A 22,617-nucleotide genomic window follows, 5' to 3' on the forward strand; every position below is an offset into this window, starting at 1 on the left:
CAACAGATCGACCAGGGTCAGCAGGTGTCACTGGCATACAAAACAACGGCAGTCACAGTCCGGGTCTCTGGACTATGTCCTCGACTGAGTGAAGACAACATAAAAAATAAAAAAGGTTCTCACATTGGTATTAGAACCGATGTACAAAGTTTTTTTTATCCTCACGCAACACACCTTTGAAAAGTTTCATAGGAAACACAACGACATTCCATTCTGTTGAGGTCATTCATTCAGCGACCGTGTCTAGGCCTACCTACTACAAAATCAATAATGCAGCGGTGCTGGAACTAGAACCTGAGCAACAATGGAAACAAAGGGACAGAATAAACCACCGCAGTGAGCAGCACACCTAGGACTGCACCAGGGGTGTTCTGCACTATGACCGGTTTCCCTCAACAACCAAGATGGGAGTTTTCAGCAGTAGAACTAAAAGTAAAGTGGTAAGAAGTTCAGCTGACTAAATTAAAAAGACCCAAATTCTTGGTTCAGGCCGATGATTACAAACTTAGTTTTGAAAGACTAATGGAGGTCAGAAAATGTAATATGCATTTGCAAAGAACAAAATACATATAAACATAACATTAGTAATTAGGCAATTATTACATTAGGTAATTTTGGCCAAGAAGGTATCAAGCGAGTGATCCTTAGAGTCAATGTGTTACTTATTTTTGCATTAAAATCTTGATACAATTACAAAACCATGTTTGGCCGATAAATTTAAAATATTCACAGTAATACATCCTAAAATCAAACAAATATGCAAACATGCCTCAGGGACAAAAAAAGTACCAAAACAAAAAGTAGCCTTTTCTATTCCACCAATAAGCTTTGCGCTCATCCTGGCAGCGTCGAGCGAGACAAGATTAGACTTAACCACATTAAAAAGACCTTTATGAGTAATGGCCCAATAGGCCTTGTGACCCTTGACTGCAGTACCTTCCTCTGTGTGTCTGCCAGTGCCCTCGTCTGAACCGGGCACATACAAATACATGCCCCTGTAGGAAGGTCAGCTTGACAGGCCAGAGCCAATAGGAAGAACAGAATGACTTGAACTGGGCTCCCATTGGCACCGGGCCAGCCACTTTGTTCACTATTCTGCTCTGTTAGAACTGCCAAATAAATCCAGAGCTTCAGTCATCATAATGATATGAAAGAAACACATTAGGGGACAGAGTCGGAGAGATAAGGTTTACATAAAAACAGCTGGAATCCTATCCAACACATTCTTCCTGTGTGTGTGTGTGTGTGTGTGTGTCCACAGCCTCTCAGAATAGCTGCTGTTTCTGGATCCTTTAATCCCCACCTACTATAGCTACTAGCTAATAAGGCACACAAGCTGTTAGTTGCGCCTGCAGGCAGAAGGTTAGAGCCTGGCTAGGCAATAAAAACACTGTTGTGACTTGCACCCTCTCTGAGCAATAGGCAATGATTGTTATCGCCACTGACGCTATAGTAGGCAGCTCTGTTCAGACAGGCAGTCTCGAGGCTAGGGAGATGGGCTCCCCATGGGCTTCACAAGCAGGACTGACTGAAGGTCGGAGCCTCACTGTCTTAGTTTGACCCTTTCTACTGCTGTACTGGCTCAGATATGTTCTTTTTCACATGATCGTTTCCAGCACGGTTACAGCAACTGTGGCGAACACGTAAGGCACAGCTCATCTCAGTCGTGTGAAAAGGTTCTAAGTGGACTTGGAGCAGTGGAGCTGAAATTCCCCCTGGAATTTCACTGCAGGGGAAGTGAGCGTTTGGTTCCAAGGGATGTGAACACACACTAATGACCCAACTGAACCCAACGAACCCTTCGTTGGGGGCCGAACCCCACACACAACACAAATAAAGGGGGCCAACAAAATGGACGTGTGAGCAAGAAAGAGGGGAGGAGACTGTTACTAAGATGAGAAGTTGCATTACTCACCGCCACTGCTATCATGGAATCGTCCGGCTTCCATTCGGCCTGCTGATAGAAGCCAAACTGGGCTGCTGCCTTCACTGACTCTATGTAGCTCACTATCAGAACACTGGGCTGAAAGAGACAGAGAAAGACAGAGCGTGAGACTGTTTGTGAGATTATCCTAGGATACTTTAGAATTTTCACTGTATAAAGTCTACAGCTGTAGTGTTTCACAGTAATAACAGTAGTTAGTGTCCCATGAAGCAGGCTCTGAAGAATCCAGGCAACATGGTTGCCAGAAACTTGCACAAAATAGTACAACCGAACAACCCCTGAAATATCACACCATCTGGCATACATCACAAGTAACATTAGCCTGGGCAGCCGCTAGTGGGCTTTATGCGTCTCCACTATAGTCTGGGCTTGACGTGGCCAGCCAGTAATACGCTGCTGTCCTAGGGCTGTCCCAACAACAAAAAAATCTTGGTCGACCGAGAGTTGTCCCTGTTCTATCGACCAATGGTCACACTATTAAAAATTTTTAAAATGACAGCTGGTGCCTGTGTGACTGGCGCACATTCTTGCTCTCCTCCCTACTGCATGATAAAGGCACCACAGCACAGAAAGTGTTTCTTACTTGTTTGACTGAAAAGTTTTCCTTTGCTTAGGAAAAAAAAACATTCCCTATTCCCTCAAACCCTTGTTCTCCTTACCTGAAAAACATGAAAGCGTCATATGCATGTGACCAATAGTCTATCATAATCACATCAATAAATTGGTTATAACAAACTACGAACACAGTAACACGTGACAGCAAAAAGGATGTGGAGGACGTGAAAAAGAAACTTAAAAAACAGGCTGTTTATTGGTTGCTCAGGGGGGAAAGGGGAAGTCAGATCTGTGGAAGACATTTGACTTGGTTGTGGAAGCTACTGAAGGTCAAGATAAAAAGGAAGTTCTAGGAGCAAGCGTTACATGAGAATTGTGTGTTGCTGTTAGATTGCAATATTATTACTTTTTCTGACCATTTAGAACAGTATGCACACTAAATAAGTCTTCCAGAGTCTGTTCAAAGAAGAAAAACAAGATTATATAAAGCCTTTATTACAGCTTAGCAAAGATTAAAAACAACCAAATCTGTGTAATTGCTTTCTCTGACATTTGGCCATTGCATGAGGCTTGGTGCTCACAGAATCATTAGGCTATTAAACAAACACTCAAAACAGGCAACAGAAGCAGGATCTGTCTTATTTCTGTTGATATACGTATGATTTAAAAAGCCAGTTACATTTAACAATTTGGCTATTGAAAATAGACCTAATTAAGTTGGGGTTTCCTGTCCTCAATTTTCGTGGACAATTAGGCTATGACAATGGCTGTTTCCTGCTGCCACCACCTACTCAATCCCACTATGCTGATTAACTTTGCTATTATGGACATAGCAACATAGGGAGACGCACTGAAGATCTAGTTTCAGAGCTGTGGACGGCGACCGTATCCAACGCGGGAGAAAACACATTCGTTATAAAATATATTTATTAGTGTTGCACCATTATTTTTTTACATAATATAAGCATATGCAATTTCAGTATCACATGTCTTAGAGTGAAGGACTGTGCAATCCTCGTGGTCTCCACAATGGATTAGACCACAGACAGACGAATCAGACAGGTGTCTTGTGCACCATGAACAAAACAAAAAGTCTTGCGACTGCTAGACTAATGAAATCTAATGACCAACAGCCTATCGACCAAACAATCGACCAGTCGACTAAATGGAGTCCGCTCTACTGCTGTCCACATAAAACATTTCCCATTCAGGCTGCAGCGCCTTCGATTTGCTCCTCAACTAGATTTAATAGCGAGAAGGCGGCGTGAGAAAAATAAATAAAAGGGAAATATTTGTACCTTCTTTATGAAACATTTTACCCTGGCTGAATGTGGGGATGCATACCATGCCTCTCAAGGCAGAACTTAACGAGATCTGACACTAGCTCAAGATGCTTAGTAAAGTTTGTCTTTAAAGGGATACTTTGGGATTTGCCAATGTAGCCCTTTATCTACTTCCCCAGAGCAAGATTAACTCATGGATACTATACACACACACACCTGTGTGTAGTTTGAAGGAAGATGCTAACTGAGTTGCAATTGAGAACTACCACTAGCGCAATGACTGGAAGTTAGCAATGATTTGTGAAAACCTCCAACCTCATTCAACCTGAATGCAGAGACTGCTCATTTGACGATTGGGAAGGGCAATTCCACAGAAAAGGAATTATGTATATCCAATTTTCCATCCTCATGATGGCATCTATTTTGTGAAGTGCACCAGTCCCTCCTGCAGAAAAGCACCCCCACAACATAATGCTGCCACCCCCGTGTTTCACAGTTGGGATGGGTGTTCTTCAGCTTACAAGCATCCAAACATTATGATGGTCATTATGGCCAAACAGTTCTATTTTTGTTTCATCAGTCCAGAGGAGATTTCTTCAAAAAATATGATCTTTGTCCCCATGTGCAGTTGCAAAGCGTAGTCTGGCTTTTTTATGTCGGTTTTGGAGCAGTGGCTTCTTCCTTGCTGAGCAGCCTTTCAGCTTATGTCGATATAGAACTCGTTTTACTGTGGATATAAATACTTTTGTACCTGTTTCCTCCAGCATCTTCACAAGGACCTTTGTTGTTCTGGGTTTGATCTGCACTTTTTTCACCAAAGTACGTTCATCTCTAGAACACAGAACGTGTCTCCTTCCGAGCGGTAAGACGGCTGCGTGGTCCCATGGCATTTATACTTGCGTACTATTGTTTGTACAGATGAACGTGGTACCTTTAGGCATTTGGAAATTGATCCCAAGGATGAACCAGACTTGTGGAGAGGTCTACAATTTATTGGGGGTAATTTCCTTTGATTTTCCCATGATGTCAAGCAACGAGGCACTGAGTTTGAAGCTACACCTACAATTATGTCACTTAGCCTATCAAAAGCCATGACATTTTCCAAGCTGTTTAAAAAGGCAGCCAAATTAGTGTATGTAAACTTCTGACCCACTGGAATTGTGATAGTGAATTATAAGTAAAATAATCTGGTCTGTAAACAATTGTTGGAAAACTGACTTGTGTCATGCACAAAGTAGATGTTCTGACTTGCCAAAACTATAGTTTGTTAACAAGAAATTTGTGGAGTGGTTGAAAAAAAAGAGTTAATGACTCCAACCTAAGTGTATGTAAACTTCCAACTTGAACTGTAAATGTTTGTGACTCATATTGATGCCACATAGGCAAAGGTATTAATTTATTTTTCGGGGCAGTTCTTTAAATATCTGTTCTGAATTAGGATTCAAAAGAGGTCTGGTTTGACATCGGTTTTGCACATCTGCGTTAAAATAGACAGACATCGGCCGATACCGATGTTGTCATGATTAGCTATTATCAGCCGATTCCGATATGTTCACCGATATATCGTGCATCCCTAATTTAAACAAACTTTTTTATCAAAAAAGCATTTTCCCCATTAATGCCTTCTAGAACATGTGAACCTTCATGTGCCTTAATAACAAATTTGTATTCCATCTGTAAATACGAATCAAATTGTTAAATTACGAACCTAGTTGGTTTAGCCACAGAAAAAGCCAGGAACCTTCCTGCTAACAATGATTGGCTGAGATAATGGATGGGCTGGACATGCCGAGATATGAGTTCAGATTGGTCTGCCACGTAGCACGCTTCTGTCTATAACACGAGCTGGTCAGTATGTGTCGGTAATCCTTTCTAATGCGGCATCTTTAAAAAAAAAGATATCATGAAAAAGGCACAAGTGTTGCTAAGGCTCTCCACTTTCTAGATGGCTGAGTTTTGAAATCAGTGTAATGCCCGGTGGAAGGAGAATATGAATAAGAAGAAAATTCAGGTGTTTGATTGCAAATGCAGAGGGTGTCGAAAAGAGAACACAAGGCTGTTAACACCTGTCTCCGGATTACATCTTCAAACTAAGGTCAACCATGGCATCCGTGACAGAGGGCGAAGCGTACATCCATGTATACAGGTGGAGTCTACCTAGCTACATTCAGTTACTATACCATTCTAATTTTGTCAGAAAGTCGTTTTCATTGCAAGTTAACGGATAGTGTTAGCGAGCAAGCCTAACGTTGGCTGGCTCGCTAGCTATTGTTACATGCATGATCTGTGCAGTAATATTATCCGTATCTCAGAGCCACTTGCATTGCTAGTTATAGTCTAATGCTAGCGAGCTAGCTATCATTGAACCTACTTGGTTAGTTAGCTACCTGTAGATCCATGCAGGGTAGTAACGTTATGAGTTGGGATTATGGTTAATTATTTAGCGAGATAATGTAAAAAAATAAATACATATATACATATATATAAAATGCTTACAAGTTCTGTATCCTGGTCATGTGACAAATCAACTTTTATTTTATTTGATAAGAGTGTGTGTTTACTAGAGACGGTAATGTGAAGAATACCCTATCGCCCTCTGTGTCACAAGTACTCTTCGGCCCAACAGGAGACTATTCATCAGCACCACACTGCACCATGTAATCCCATTCTCACACAATCAGCTGCCTCTGCCAACACCAGTGTTTCCATAAAAGGGACCAGATGTTCAAGTCTACAAGCTTCAGAGCAGAAAAGAGACAAGACTATCCTTACTAGGGCTGTCCCAGACAAAAACAAAATCTTGGTTGACCAAGAGAAGTCTTTTCTTTCGATCAATTGACTGTTTCAAAAAAACACAAAAAAATATTTAAAAAAGGTCCCTTTTTCAGGACACGGACTTTCAAAGATAATTCATAAAAATCCAAATAACTTCACAGATATTCACTGTAAAGGGTTTAAACCCAGTTTCCCCATGCTTGTTCAATGAACCATAAACAATTAATGAACATACACCTGTGGAACGGTCGTTAAGACACTAACAGCTTACAGACGGTAGGCAATTAAGGTCACAGTTATGAAAACTTAAGACACTAAAAGAGGCCTTTCTACTGACTCTGGAAAAAACACCAAAAGAAAGATGCCCAGGGTTCCTGCTCATCTGCAAGAACATGCCTTAAGCATGCTGCAAGGAGGCATGAGGACTGCAGATGCAGCCAGGGCAATACATTGCCTTAGACAGAGCTACCGGGAGACAGGACGGACAGCTGATCGTCCTCGCCGTGGCAGACCACAAGTAACACCTGCACAGGATCGGCACATCCAATCATGACACCTGCGGGACAGGTACAGGATGGCAACAACAACTGCCCGAGTTACACCAGGAACGGCACAATCCCTCCATCAGTGCTCAGACTGTCCGCAATAGGCTGAGAGAGGCTCGACTGAGGGCTCGTAGGCCTGTTGTAAGGCAGGTCCTCACCAGACATCACCGGCAACAACGCCTATGGGCAAACACACCGTCGCAGGACCAGACAGGACTGGCAAAAAGTTATTTTCACTGACGAGTAGCGGTTGTGTTGATGGTCGGATTTGCGTTTATCGTCGAAGGAATGAGCGTTACACCAAGGCCTGTACTCTGGAGCGGGATCGATTTGGAGGTGGAGGGTCCGTCATGGTCTGGGGTGATGTGTCACAGCATCATCGGACTGAGCTTGTCGTCATTGCAGGCAATCAACACTGTGCATTACAGGGAAGACACCCTCCTCTCTCATGTGGTACACTTCCTGCTGGCTCATCCTAACATGACCCTCCAGCATGACAATGCCACCAGCTATGCTGCTCATTCTGTGCATGATTTCCTGCAAGACAGGAATGTCAGTGTTCTGCCATGGCCAGCTAAGAGCCCGGATCTCAATCCCATTGAGCACTTCTGGGACCTGTTGGATCGGAGGGTGAGGGCTAGGGCTATCCCCCCCCCCCCCAGAAATGTCCAGGAACTTGCAGGTGCCTTGGTGGAAGAGTGGGGTAACATCTCACAACAAGAACAGGCTAATCTGGTGCAGTCTATGAGGAGAAGATGCACTGCAGTACTTAATGAAGCTGGTGGCCACAACAGATACTGACTTACTTTTGACCCCCCTTTGTTCAGGGACACATTATTCAATTTCTGTTAGTCACATGCCTGTGGAACTTGTTCAGTTTGTCTCAGTTGTTTTAGTTCATACAAATATCTACACAAGTTTGCTGAAAAGAAACATTTGACAGTGAGGACCTTTTTACGACACACCCTATGTGTTTTAATAAAAATCAACTACATGTACTAAACTTGTCTGATGCTCAAACACGCTGTTTGGTTAAATAATTAAGACACAAAATGACTCAAGAGGGAGCCACAGATCAAGAAAGCCTAACCAGAACATCTTCCCCCAGCTGCTGCTGGCCTTTGCAGATTCTGCCTATGCTCCTGAAGTTGCCGGTAACAGGCTACACCAGCGGTCGGCAATCTTTTGCATCTGGAGTGACAATTTATCTTACCATTTCTACCAATCTGTGTGCCAGTTATGATTTTCATATGCACATTTGTGTAACAGGCTGACTACACCGCTCGCACTTGCAAAATAAATATAGAAATCTATATTATTCAATTATTGTGCGCCAACGAGCGTCTGCGTTGCCAAGGGCTAAATAGAAGTCAGTTCTATTTGTGACGCAGATCGCGCTGCAAGTCCTGCCTCTCCCATCTCCTCATTGGTTTATAGAAGCAGATGGCACGTGCCATCTCCTCATTGGTTATACCCACGTGGGTGACTGAAAAACAAACGAGGTCCGTGGCGGTAATGCACCTAATATATGGAAGTTGCCTATCGCAATATAAAGTCAAGAGAAGAAAAAGCCTGGGAGGAGAGAAGACTAGAAATGATTCGGTTGACCGTTTTATGTGTGGAATAATTGGCGTAGAGGACCTTGTGCATTTCAGGTAAAATAACTCAATGTTTATATCCCAGGACAAATTAGCTAGCAACAGAAAGCTAGCTAAAAAGGACAAATTAGCTATCAAGTGCAAGCTAGCTAGCTAAATACCCATAAATGTGTAATGCTTTTCAACCTGTCCAAATTAAAATAATTGGTTGAGTTAGTTTTGATATTTTAACCTGCGTGTCATGATAGCGTTTGATGTGGGGGGACAAAATACACTTATGCACGATGGAGCACGCGCACAACAGGTTTCGGGTTCCATGTAACAGTTTCAATTATAATAGTATTTGTATCTCAAAATCATTTTCAATATCTAAAATAAGTAAATTATTGCCAACTATATAAAAATTGCCTACATAAAGCAAACAAATAAGAACATTGCATAGTTGATACTTGAAACGTATCAACTGGGTCAGCACGAAACTCGTGCTTGCAAACTTGCATAACTAATTCCCGCATCAGTGGCACAACCCTAGGCTATTTGTACAAGGGATAAGAAGTGGATCAGAGCATTACATTTTTCCCTTTACTACAGAGTGGTTATCGAAAGGCAGAGCTGGAAATATTTTTCTAATACTTTGAGGAACTATTATCATTCTCAATTGATTCTGAAAGCAGACTTAGTTACCTTGCTGTTTGAGGTGAAGAAAAACTTACTTTGAGAAGCTCCTCAGCTCATTAGTGCTGGTGAGATAAAACAAATCAGAAATACTAAATCAGACATCCCCAAAAGGGAACATTTATAGGCCTAATTTGCACGCAGGCCAGGTAGACTAGTTCAACTTCTATGCGTAATCAGGTCAATGTTACTCAACATTGTCAGGAGCATTTCAAACAAAAGACAATGACCTGAAATGACAAAACTGCCAGTTGGTCAGCACATGCCCGGAGCACATGTCCTGGTAATCGGTCTGGTCCTGCAGCCTTGTGTATGTTGACCTGTTTAACCTCTTGAAACTCTGGGGGCAGTATTTCATTATTGGATGAAAAACATTCCCGTTTTAAACAAGATATTTTGTCACGAAAAGATGCTCGACTATGCATATAATTGACAGCGTTGGAAAGAAAACACTGACGTTTCCAAAACTGCAAAGATATTATCTGTGAGTGCCACAGAACTGATGCTACAGGCGAAACCAAGATGAAATTTCAAACAGGAAATGCCCCAGATTTTGGAGGCGCTGTGTTCCCATGTCTCCTTATATGGCTGTGAATGCGCCAGGAATGAGCCTACACCTTCTTTCGTTTCCCCAAGGTGTCTGCAGCATTCTATTTGTAGGCACATCATTGGAAGATTGACCATAAGAGACTACATTTACCAGGTGTCCGCCTGGTGTCCTCCGTCAAACTTATTGCGTAATCTCCAGCTGCATGCACGTTTCCATTTGGTTCAGAAGAGAAAGGCAACTGCCACAAATGATTTATCATCGAATAGATATGTGAAAAACACCTTGAGGATTGATTCTAAACAACGTTTGCCATAATTCTGTTGATATTATGGAGTTAATTTGGAAAAAAGTTTGGCGTTGTAATGACTGAATTTTCGGGGGGTTTTCTTAGCCAAACGTGATGAACAAAACGGAGCGATTTCTCCTACACAAATAATATTTTGGGAAAAACTGAACATTTGCTATCTAACTGAGAGTCTCCTCATTGAAAACATCCGAAGTTCATCAAAGGTAAATGATTTTATTTGAATGCTTTTCTTGTTTTTGTGAAAATGTTGCCTGCTGAATGCTAGGCTTAATGCTATGCTAGCTATCAATACTCTTACACAAATGCTTGTGTAGCTATGGTTGAAAAGCATATTTTGAAAATCTGAGATGACAGTGTTAAGAAAAGGCTAAGCATGTGAGCCAATATATTTCATTTCATTTGCGATTTTCATGAATAGTTAACGTTGCGTTATGGTAATGAGCTTGAGACTATAATTACGCTCCCGGATACGGGATTGCTCGTTGCAAGAGGTTAAAGGTCTTACTCACGTCAGCTACGGAGAGCGTGATCACACAGTCGTCCGGAACAGCTGATGCTCTCATGCATGCCTCAGTGTTGCTTGCCTCGAAGCGAGCATAGAAGTGATTTAGCTTGTCTGGTAGGCTCGTGTCACTGGGCAGCTCGCAGCGGTGCTTCTCTTTGTAGTCTGTAATAGATTGCAAGCTCTGCCACATCAACGAGCGTCGGAGCCGGTGTAGTACGATTCAATCTTACCCCTGTATTGATGCGCTTTGCCTGTTTGATGGTTCGTCGCAGGGCATAGCAGGATTTCTTATAAGCTTCCGGGTTAGAGTCCCGCACCTTGAAAGTGGCAGCTCCACCCTTTAGCGCAGTGCGAATGTTGCCTGTAATCCATGGTTTCTGGTTGGGATATGTACGTATAGTCAGTGTGGGGACGACGTCCTCGATGCACTTATTAATAAAGCCAGTGAATGATGTGGTGTACTCCTCAAAGCCATGTTACAGAACATGTTATAGTCTGTGATAGCAAAACAGTCCTGTAGTTTAGCATCTGCTTCATCTGACCACTTTTTTTAAATAGACCGAGTCACTGGTGATACCTGCTTTAATTTTTGCTTGTAAGCAGGAATCAAGAGGATAGAATTGTGGTCGGATTTACCAAATGGATGGCGAGGGAGAGCTTTGTACGACTCATCTGTGTGTGGAGTACGGGTGATCTAGAATTTTTTTCCCCTCTAGTTGCATATTTAACATGTTGATATAAATTAGAACTGATTTAAGTTTCCCTGCATTAAAGTCTCCGGTCACTAGGAACGCCACATTGGGTGAGTGGTTTCCTGTTTGCTTATTTCCTTATACAGCTGACTGAGTGTGGTCTTAGTGCCAGCATCTGTCTGTGGTGGCAAATAAACAGCCACAGAAAGTATAGCTGAAAACTCTAGGCAAGTAGTGTGGCCTGCAATTTATCACAAGATACTCTACTTCAGGCGAGCAAAATCCAGAGACTTCCTTAGATTTGGTGCACCAGCTGTTTACAAATATGCACAGACCGCCTCCCCTCGTCTTACTGGTGTGCTGGTCTAGCGTATATTCCACTAGCTGAATATCCATGTTATCATTGAGCCACGATTCCTTGAAACACAAGATTTTACAGTTGATGTCCCGTTGGTAGGATATTCGTGATCGCACCTCATCTAATTTATTGTAACGGCAGCTTTCCCACTCGCCTTCTGCGGATCCTCACGAGGCATCCCGATCTGTGTCCTCGGTACCTGCGTCTCTTCCTCGTGCAAATAACTGATGTTGTCCTTGTCGGGTGTTCGGAGAATGTCCTGTGCGTCCTGCTTGTTGAAGAAAAAAATCATAGTCTAATCCGAGGTGAGTGATCGCTGTCCTGATAACCAGAAGCTCTTTTTTTGCCATAAGATAGAGTTGCAGAAACATGACGTAGCAAATAAGTTACAAATACAGCAAAAAAACCTAACAGATAATAGCACAATTGGTTGGGCACCCGTAAAACTGCTGCCATTTCTTCCGGCACCATTTAGGCATGAAGTGGTTTAACTTCTTGGTGACTGGAGGGCAGTATTGAGTAGCTTGGATGAATAAGGTGCCCAGAGTAAACTGCCTGCTACTCAGCCATTAAAGCTAGAATATGTATATAATTAGTATATTTGGATAGAAAACACTGAAGTTTCTAAAACTATTTTGAATGATGTCTGAGTATAACAGAACTCATATGGCAGGCGAAAACCTGAGAGAAAAAATCCAACCAGGAAGTTGGTCGTTTTTCAACTCATTCCCTATTGAATGTACAGTGGGATACTGGTCATGTTGCACTTCCTAAGGCTTCCACTAGATGTCAACAGTCTTTAGAAATTTGTTTGAGGTTTCTACTTTAAAGGAGGGGCTCATACGGGCTCTTTGAGTCAGGTGTCTGGCAGAGTGCCACGGGCTCATGGTCACACGGTCATGAGAGAGATAGCTCGCGTTCCATTGCTTTTCTACAGACAAAGGAATTGTCCGGTTGGAACATTAAAGATTTGTTAAAAACATCCTAAAAATTGGTTGAATACATCGTTCAACATGTTTCTACGGACTGTAACGAAACTTTGACATTTCGTCTTTGTCTGCTCCGAGTGAACACGCTTCATGACTTTGGCTTGGTTTACAAAAGTAGCTATTTGGACATAAATGGACATTATCGAGCAACTCAAACTTTTATTGTGGAACTGGGATTCCTGCAAGGGCATTCTGATGATGATCAAAGGTAAGTGAATATTTATAATGCTATTTCTGACTAATTTTGACTACACAACATGGCGGATATTTCTTTGGCTGGTTTGGGCTCTGAGCGCCGTACTCAGATTATCGCATGGTGTGCTTTTTCCGTAAAGTTTTTTTGAAATCTGACACAGCGGTTGCATTGAGAAGCTTATCTAAAGTTCCATGTATAATAGTTGGATCTTTTATCAATGTTTATGAGTATTTCTGTGAATTGATGTGGCTCTCTGCAAAATCACTGCATGTTTTGGAACTACTGAACATAACGCCAACGTAAAATGAGATTTTTGAATATAAATATGAACTTTATCGAACAAAACACACATGTATTGTGTAACATGAAGTCCTATGAGTGTCATCTGATGAAGATCAAAGGTTAGTGATTAATTTCATCTATATTTCTGCTCCACTCTTTGGCTGGAAAAATGGCTGTGTTTTTCTGACTTGGTGGTGACCTAACAATTGTTTGTGGTGCTTTCGCTGTAAAGCCTTTTTGAAATCAGACACTGTGGCTGGATTAACGAGAATTTTATCTTTAAAATGGTGTAAAATACTTGTGCCACTGCACATTGGCTAACTGGGCTATCTGCATTGTGCCCCGCCACCCACCAACCCCTCTTTTACACTACTGCTACTCTGTTCATCACATATGCAGTCACTTTAACCATATCTACATGCACATACTACCTCAATCAGCCCGACTAACCAGTGCCTGTATGTAGCTGCTCTGTTATTTTTCACTGTTATGTCTTTAAATACCTATTGTTCACCTAATAACTTTTTTGCACAAGTAAGCATTTCACCGTAATACCTGTTGTATTTGGCGCACGTTTCAATTAAACTTTGATTTGACTCAGAAAGTATTCAGACTCCTTGACTTTTTGTTATGTTACAGCCTTATTCTATAATGGATTTAAACATTTTTTTTTTTACCTCAATCTACACACAAAATCAAATAATGATGAAGCAAAACACAAGTTTAGAAATGTTTGCAAAAGTATTACAAATAAAAAAACAAATATCACATTTACATAAGAATTCAGACCCTTTACTCAGTACTTTGTTGAAGCACCTTTGGCAGCGATTACAGCATTGAGTCATCTTGGGTATAACACTACAAGCTTGGCACACCTGTATTTGGAGAGTTCCTCCCATTCTTCTCTGCAGATCCTCTCAAGCTCTGTCAGGTTGGATTGGGAGTGTTGCACAGCTATATTCAGGTCTCTCCAGAGATGTTCGATCAGGTTCAAGTCCAGGCTCTGGCTGGGCCACTCAAGGACATTCAGAGACTTGTCCCGAAGATACTTCTGTGTTGTCTTGGCTGTGTGCTTAGGGTCATTGTCCTGTTAGAAGGTGAACCTTCGCCTACGTCTGAGGTCCTGAGTGCTCTGGAGCAGGTTTTCATCAATGATCTCTGTACTTTGCGCCGTTCATCTTTGCCTCGATGTTGACTTGTCTTCCAGTCCCTGCTGTAGAAAAACCTCCCCACAGCAGGCTGCCACCGCTATTCTTCACCATAGGGACGCATTCAGGCCAAAGAATTCAATTTTGAGAATCTTATTTATGTTTCTCACAATCTTTAGGTGCCTTTTGGCAAACTCCAAGTTGGCTTTCATGACTATTTTACTGAGGGGCTTCCATCTGGCCCCTCTACCATAAATGCCTGATTGATGGAATGCTGCAGAGATGGTTGTCCTTCTGGAAGGTTCTCCCAACTCCACATAGGAACTCTGGAGCTCTGTCAGAAAGACCATCTCCCTAACCAAGGCCCTTCTCCCCCGATTGCTCTGTTTGGCCGGGCGGCCAGCTCTAGGAAGAGTCTTGGTTGTTCCAAACATCTTCCATTTAAGAATGAGGAGGCCACTGTTTTTGGGGTCCTTCAATGCTGCAGAAATATGTTGGTACCCTTCCCCAGATCTGTGGCTCCAAACAATCTACGGACAATTCCTTCAACCTCATGACTTAGTTTTTTCTCTGACATGCACTGTCAACAATGGGAACTGATATAGACAGGTGTGTGCCTTTCCAAATCACGCCCAATCATTTGAATTTACCACAAGTGAACTCAAATCAAGTTGTAGAAACATCTCACGGATGATCAATGGAAACAGGATGCACCTGAGTTCAATTTCGAGTCTCATAGAAAAGGGTCTGAATACTTATTTACATAAATCAAACGTATTTATAAAGCCCTTCTTACATCAGCTGATGTCACAAAGTGCTGTACAGAAACCCAGCCTAAAACCCCAAACAGCAAGCAATGCAGGTGTAGAAGCACAGTGGCTAGGAAAAACTCCCTAGAAAAGGCCAGAACATAGAAACCTAGAGAGGAACCAGGCTATGAGGGGTGGCCAGTCCTCTTCTGGCTGTGCTGGGTGGAGATTATAACAGAACATGGCCAATATGTTCAAATGTTTATAGATGACCAGCAGGGTCAAATAATAATAATCACACTGGTTAACGAGGGTGCATTAGTCAGCACCTCAGGAGTAAATGTCAGTTGGCTTTTCATAGTCGATCATTCAGAGTATCTCTACCGCTCCTGCTGTCTCTAGAAAGTTGAAAACAGCAGGTCTGGGACAGGTAGTACATCCGGTGAACAGGTCAGGTTTCCATAGCCGCAGGCAGAACAGTTGGAGCAACAGCACAGCCAGGTGGACTGGGGACAGCAAGGAGTCATCGGGCCAGGTAGTCAATAATACATACATAAGGTATTTGCTTATTTTAATACATTTGCAAACATTTCTAAAAAACGTTTTTTTTGTGTGTAGATTGCTTAGGAATTGTTTTTATTTAATCCATTTTAGAATAAGGCTGGAACATAACAAAATGGGAAAAAGGTCAAGGGGACTGAATACATTCCGAAGGCACTGTATATTGTTATCCCTTTGGAGCGCATGCCTAAGCGATATAGAGTTGTTGAACGGGGATTACGAGCGTTTTGATTAACTGTAATATTATAGAAATTGTTATTTTTGGGCATGCCTCTAAGTTCAGCAATCGAAACATCTAGGGCCTACTGTACGTTGACTGATTGTGTTCAAAGAAAATGATACAGATAATGTTGAGAAAATCATGTAAGTAACTTGATGCCTATTGTGCCAAAGTAATTACTTGTAGAACGGGAGTGACGGGTTTATTTAAGCAGGCAAGTTAGTTAAGAGCAAATTCTTATTCACAATGACGGCCTACCCCGGGCCAACCCTAACGACACTAGGCAAATAGTGCGCCACCCTATCGGACTCCCAATCACGGCTGATTGTGATACAGCCTGGAATCGAACCATGGTCTGTAGTGACGCCTCTAGCACTGAGATGCAGTGCCTTAGACCGCTGTGTCAGTGTTTGACAAGTGTGTTGATAGAATGGCAATAATAGTTAAGCAACGAAAAATAGCACTTGCCGTAATTGTCTAAGAAAAGAGAGAGGAAACCGCAACTTAATTAGGTCTATAATCAATGGCCTAACTGTTAAATGTGCCTGGCTTTATAAATCATCCATATATACAGTACCAATCAGAAGTTTGTGAATAATAGTGAAGACATCAAAACTGTGAAATAAAAGATATGGAATCTTGTAGTGAGCAACAAAAAAGGTGTTAAATCAAAATAGATTTTAGAATCTTCTAAGTAGCCACCCTTTGCCTTGACAGCTTTGCACACTCTTGGCATTCTCTCAACCATGAGTAATGCTTTTCCAACAGTCTTGAAGGAGTTCCCACATATGCTGAGCACTTGTTAGCTGCCTTTCCTTCACTCTGCGGTCCAAATCATCCCAAATGGGTTGAGGTCAGGTGATTGTGGAGGCCAGATCATCTGATGCAGCACTCCATCACTCTCCTTGGTCAAATACTGCTTACACAACCTGGAGGTGTGTTTTGAGTCATTGTCCTGTTGAAAAACAAATGATAATAGCACTAAGCGCAAACCAGATGGAATATCGCTGCAGAATGCTGTGGTAGCCATGCTGGTTAAGTGCCTTGAACTCTAAATAAATCCCACCCCAAGCTTCACGGTGGGAACCACATGCGGAGATAATCCGTTCACCTACTCTGCGTCACAAAGACACAGCAGTTGGAACCAAAAATCTCACGTTTGGACTCATCAGACCAAAGGACAGATTTCTATCAGTCTAATGTCCAATGCTCGTGTTTCTTGGCCCAAGCACGTCTCTTCTTATTGGTGTCCTTTAGTAGTGGTTTATTTTCAGCAATTCAACCATGAAGGCCTGATTCATGCAGTCTCCTCTGAACAGTTGATGTTGAGATGTGTCTGTTACTTGAACTCTGAAGCATTTATTTGGGCTGCAATTTCTGAGGCTGGTAACACTAATGAACTTATCCTCTGCAGCAGAGGTAACTCGGTCTTCCTTTCCTGTGGCAGTCCTCATGAGGTCACAAATTTGGCTGTAATATTTTCTATGCTGTAATAAAGGCTTTACACGTTTTCTTTAAAAACAGGCTCGCCAATATTATAATTTAGTGCTGTTTACACGAACAAATTGTCTGATTTTTAAAAATAACCCTCCTTTTTCTCATTGTTACGATCATCATAATAATAAGTCATGTCATTAGTAGGCTTAGCAAAGCAGCCTTGTTTAACCACAATCTAGCCATAGGCCTAAGATTGCATCCTGTCTAATCAATACCACAATTTACTTGTATTTCAATATTTATATAGGCTTTGTATCAATCAACAATTAGTTAATGTCATCACACAGCATGAGTCATTCATGACTTGAAATGCAATCAAGCATTTTATATTTAAAATAAAGATAAATTGACCCTTGAATAATTAGCATAAATAATGAATTGCTCCATTTAGGCAATTGCATTCACAAATATGTGACTATTTTTAGTGGTTGCTGTAATAAATGTTTATAATTTATTTAGTGTTGTTTACACAGGTCCAACCGAAAATACTGTAACTGTATACCGTCAGAATATACTGTATACTGTCAGAAAATATAATGTGACCAAACAGCACCTGTTTGGTACACATAATATGCATGCAGCGCTTTAGCCTTACCTTCTTTATCTTAATCTCCAGTATTTTTCCACAACGAGTCAAATTTTAGTCAAGTTTATCACGTCCTCTGCTTCTTTTTAGCTGTCACACATTACGGTGTTAAGAGTTTGTAAGAACCAAATTATTGATGTAATTATGATATATGCTATAGGTCAGGCCCTATTGATCATGTGAATGAGATGCATACACGTTTTTCCTAAACAAATGAGGAATTTTGATAACAGAACTTTTCAGTCAGAAATGGCTGTGATTATGTTGCCGCTTCAGCAACACGGAATGCCAACTAGGTTGGACAGCCTGTTACACACAATCACTAAAACAATAGCTAGGTTTCCCTCCAATTGGCGACAGATTTCCGTGCAAATATTCTAAGATCTGCATAAAAACAATATGCGCATTTCCTCCACCAGATTTGCGTTCCCATGAAATTGACTTGTTGCAGTTAAGTCTGTGCATAAATATGTAGTGCACATAAAAATATATTTTGCAGTTAAACTCCCATGTACCCAAAAAAACAAAAAGTGTTTCAATCACATTTTCAACTCCACTGGTGGGTTTTCTCACCACCAAAAATGTGTTATAGAGCGAGCGTGCCCACTGATATCGGCATGTACGCTCAAGCAAACAGCTCACAGATACAGTTCGGTTGTAGTCTACATACACAATGAGATTCACGGACAAAAGATAGATTGTCAAACGGCAGCCATTCATAGATGATCGTGTCACCAGAATGAGACCCTTGATATTTATTGGAAAGGAGCATCAAGCTCATCACCTTGCAATTACACCACCCTGTGAAGTTCATTACTTATTTAATCTGTACCCTAATAAACTGCATTCTTTTCCACCGAGTTGTAGATGGAGGGTCTTACAACATGTCATCGTGTGGCTCCAAGTTTACTTCGATATGGTTATTACATCAATATTTGCACATAAAAGCGTTTCCACAGACATTTCTTGCATAACTTTACCGACAAAAAGATCAGCTTGCCTGGCGTTTTTTGTTTTGTCGACATGTGGAAAGTTAACCGACACATTTTTTCTTTCCATCAGGCCATCAATTATATATTTTTTTTATCCAAGGTACTTCACTTGCATAAAAAGGGTCGATGGAATCCTGGTTACTGGCTGATATACACTGAGTGAACAAAACATTAGGAACACCTGAGTTTCTCTCATTTTTGTGCTCAGAACAGCCTCAATTCGTTGGGGTACAATGTGTCGAAAACGTTCCACAAGGATGCTGGCCCATGTTGACTCCAATGCCTTCCACAGTGGTGTCAAGTTGGCTGGATGTCCTTTGGGTGGTGGACCATTCTTGGTACCCACGGGAAACTGTTGAGCGTGAAAAACCCAGCAGCCGTTACAGTTTGACCCACTCAAACCAGTGCGCCTGGCACCTACTACTACCACACCTCGTACATAGACACTTAAATATTTTCTCTTGACCATTCACCCTCTGAATGGCACACATGCACAATCCATATCTCAGTTGTCTCAAGGCTTTAAAAAAATCATTATCTAACCTGTCTCCTTCCCTTCATCTACACTGATTGTAGTGGATTTAACAAGGGACATCAATAAGGGATCATAGTTTTCACCTGGATTCACCTGATCAGTCTGGCATGGAAAGTCTGACATGTTTTAGACTGTAGTTAGCCTATACTGTAACTGCCCCAGAGGGACTCTTAGCATGTGGGGGATGGGTAACAATGCACAGGGGTAACTCTAAACCATACCTCCCCCACAACCAAATTCATTCAGTCAAGCACAAACCCAGCTAGCCTAGCACTAATGCTAATTAGCTAGAATAACCCCAAGGGCCCGACTTCAAACAGACATTTTCATACAGTAGCCATATTACAAAGGTCTCAGATGACCTTGCTGCAGTGAGGATTTCTATTCCCATCGGAGTCACACAGATAGGTCCTGAGAATAACATGAAGGAAGAGGATATTCAACTAGCGGGCAGATGAAAAGGCATAGGTATTGACATTTGTTAGGCTTAGAAGTCCTAATCTAGTCTACTTTCCAGCTTTCATATTTTGTTCTCCATTGTTTCTCTAGTGCTCCGGTATCAGACATACTACGGGAATGTTTTTTATTTTATTTTTTTAAACCTCCTGCTTTGGTCTGGATTAATCAATGTCTTGTTCATGTATGCATAATCTATGAGCAGAATTGCTGTTTTACCTCAAATCAGCCACGAAATCCATAGTTTGAAGAGATTGCTTTCTTGAAGCTGTGCCAGGCCATTATCCCCCCCCCCCCACGCGGTCCAGCTCTCTAGCATGTCCAGTTCTAGCCAATAAATTTCAGCCACTCGCATTTGAGTGACATCTAGCAAAAGGCCTACCCAGCGTTCTCCAATGAGGTTGCAGGGTGGGTGCAACAGCTCAAATGGACACAGCAGAGAGAGAGGGAAGGAGATGCACTGAATGCATTCAACCGAAATGTGTCTTCCGCATTTAACCCAATCAACGAGAGAGAGAAATGACGCGGTGCACATATATGACATAGTATGCAATTTTCGGGGACCACATATGGCTCGTGAGTGCTACTTTCAGAACTACTGGCTAAAAAGTATACAAAAGTACAGAAGAATCTCTTTAAGCAATAGGGGAGGCCGATAACATCACAAATCACCATCAGACCAACTCCTTTAATTTCCTACTCCCCGAAGTTTGCAGTCTAATAAAAAAACTTTTTTTTTTACCCTTTAGTGGGAGTACATTACTGTTTTTATACTTGGATATCGCTTTTCAACAGTAGTAGTTCAAAAATTGCTGGAGGACATATTTAAGCTTAGGGGGAAGGGGTTAGTAAACTGCCATCCACAACACCTACATTTTTTTATTAAAATATTGGCTAACTGTATACTGCCTAATATGAAAGGAATTCCTGAGCCATTTAATAACCCAATTGGATACCAGGGTCACTCATTGCCCGCTTTACTGAGGGAATGATGCATTCTTGCATGATAGAGAACATCTCAAACAACCTCAAAAAGCCACCCTCTGCTGAACCAATAAACAACCCTCACTCAGCCAATGCCCTTAGGCTAAACTGTCTTTTCATTTTATGTCAACTGATACCAAGTACTGTTCTCAAAATCCAAACTGCGATTGAGTGAATGCACACCAAACACCAAGGCCACTTAGACAAAACCTCCCATATAATATGCTTTATAACAACACATTCTACTAAGTCAGTGTAATTGAAGAGGTCCCAGAGGTCTAGAAAAGCGTTTCCCAAACCGGGTCCTGCCTGCCAACCGCCACCTCTCCCATCTTTTCCTAGAGTTTCACAGTTAAGTCCCACACATATTGGCCCGTGCAAAATCCAAGGCACAGGGCAGGGGGACTGCAAGACAACATCACTAAGCTGCTCCCATACATGGATTTCTGCTTGGGCCAGACAGGCCAAGCTGATGAGAGATGGGATTAGAGCCATGGGCTTTAGAGGAGTCATGGGGGGGGGGTCATAAGAGATAGGAGAGGGAAGGAACTGGCAAGAGGACAGAGACAGACAGGCAGGCAGTAGGAGAGTTTACCATGGAGGGAAACTGCTCCCATGGAGGAGGAAGGAAACTAGTACTGAGGTGTGCAAGAGGTGTTCCATTTATGGGGCCAGGGGAAGAGATCCAACTTGGAGACTAGGAAAGTGCCAAGCTCAGACCTGATAGTCCCTTTACCCCAGGAGTAGATAACATTATCATTATTTTTTTTACATACTATCCATTATGGGATCAGTTCATGCCCAGCTGTTGAGGTTGACATGACGTATAGATCAGATAGCCCTAGAGCTGTGCTTTGGTGCCTAGTTCAGTCAGGCTGGCTGACCTTCAAAGGGGCCTTGAGTCTTGGACTGGACATGCCTGGCTGCTTTAAAACACTAAAAGGCATGCAGAGCAGACAGAAGGCAAGGGGGGCCTGGACCGGCCACTAAGTTAGGGTTATCGCAGCACCCACATTCCTGTCCTGTGTGGACCCTTCCTGGACATCCTGTCCATTCTCTACTGTTTCTCACAGTTTATGTTCAGGCCACTGGAGAAAATAAGAAAAACTGGGAAGCTCAACGGGACACTTCCTGTAAAGACAGGGAAATAAATACTGGCCTAGATTTACACTATATACGAATGATGTAATGCAGAACCATCCAATTCTATTTTACAGCTGATATATTTGCAGCACTCTTGCTTTTACACTCTTGTGCAGCCTGGTCATGGAGGCAGAGCTAATTTCACACCTGGACTGACATAACTATTTGCAGATGTTGACATTGACGGTATACTGTGAAGTGTTAGAAGATATATTGTGATGTGCATGATTATTATATTTAAGCTTTAGATATCAAACCTACGCAGTTTTATCAGTTAAGCGGCAACAATGTTGAAAATTAAGTCTAAAATCATTAACTAAGCATTTACTTTCCCATACTACATTTTTTTAACGAGAATGCGACTATAATATCGTAAATATGCACAGATATCGCACAGTCTAGAATGATTTAGTCATTAACAACGTAAAACGATTATATCGGATATTGCGATATTTGTAGTAGCATGATGATATGAGAGGAATGGGGAAAAA

At 41.8% G+C, this 22,617-nt stretch overlaps 1 protein-coding gene across 4 annotated transcripts in view; it reads right to left on the reverse strand.

Moving 5' to 3' along the window:
- The window catches only part of LOC135517602 (guanine nucleotide exchange factor subunit RIC1-like), a 71,616-nt gene that overhangs the window by 40,493 nt on the left and 8,506 nt on the right, over window positions 1-22,617 (reverse strand). For 2 of the 4 annotated variants that reach the window (XM_064942057.1, XM_064942056.1), the window contains exon 2: window positions 1,916-2,023. Coding sequence is in view for 3 of the 4 variants with exons in the window: in XM_064942056.1 (XP_064798128.1) it covers window positions 1,916-2,023 (108 nt within the window). In the remaining variant the exon portion in view is untranslated. Of the gene's footprint in view, window positions 1-1,915; window positions 2,024-10,742; window positions 11,150-22,617 lie in introns of those variants that run through there. The other 2 variants (XM_064942055.1, XM_064942054.1) reach the window with 2 other exon arrangements.

This window comes from Oncorhynchus masou, chromosome 28, assembly GCF_036934945.1.
Source record: "Oncorhynchus masou masou isolate Uvic2021 chromosome 28, UVic_Omas_1.1, whole genome shotgun sequence".
Lineage (NCBI taxonomy): Eukaryota > Metazoa > Chordata > Actinopteri > Salmoniformes > Salmonidae > Oncorhynchus > Oncorhynchus masou.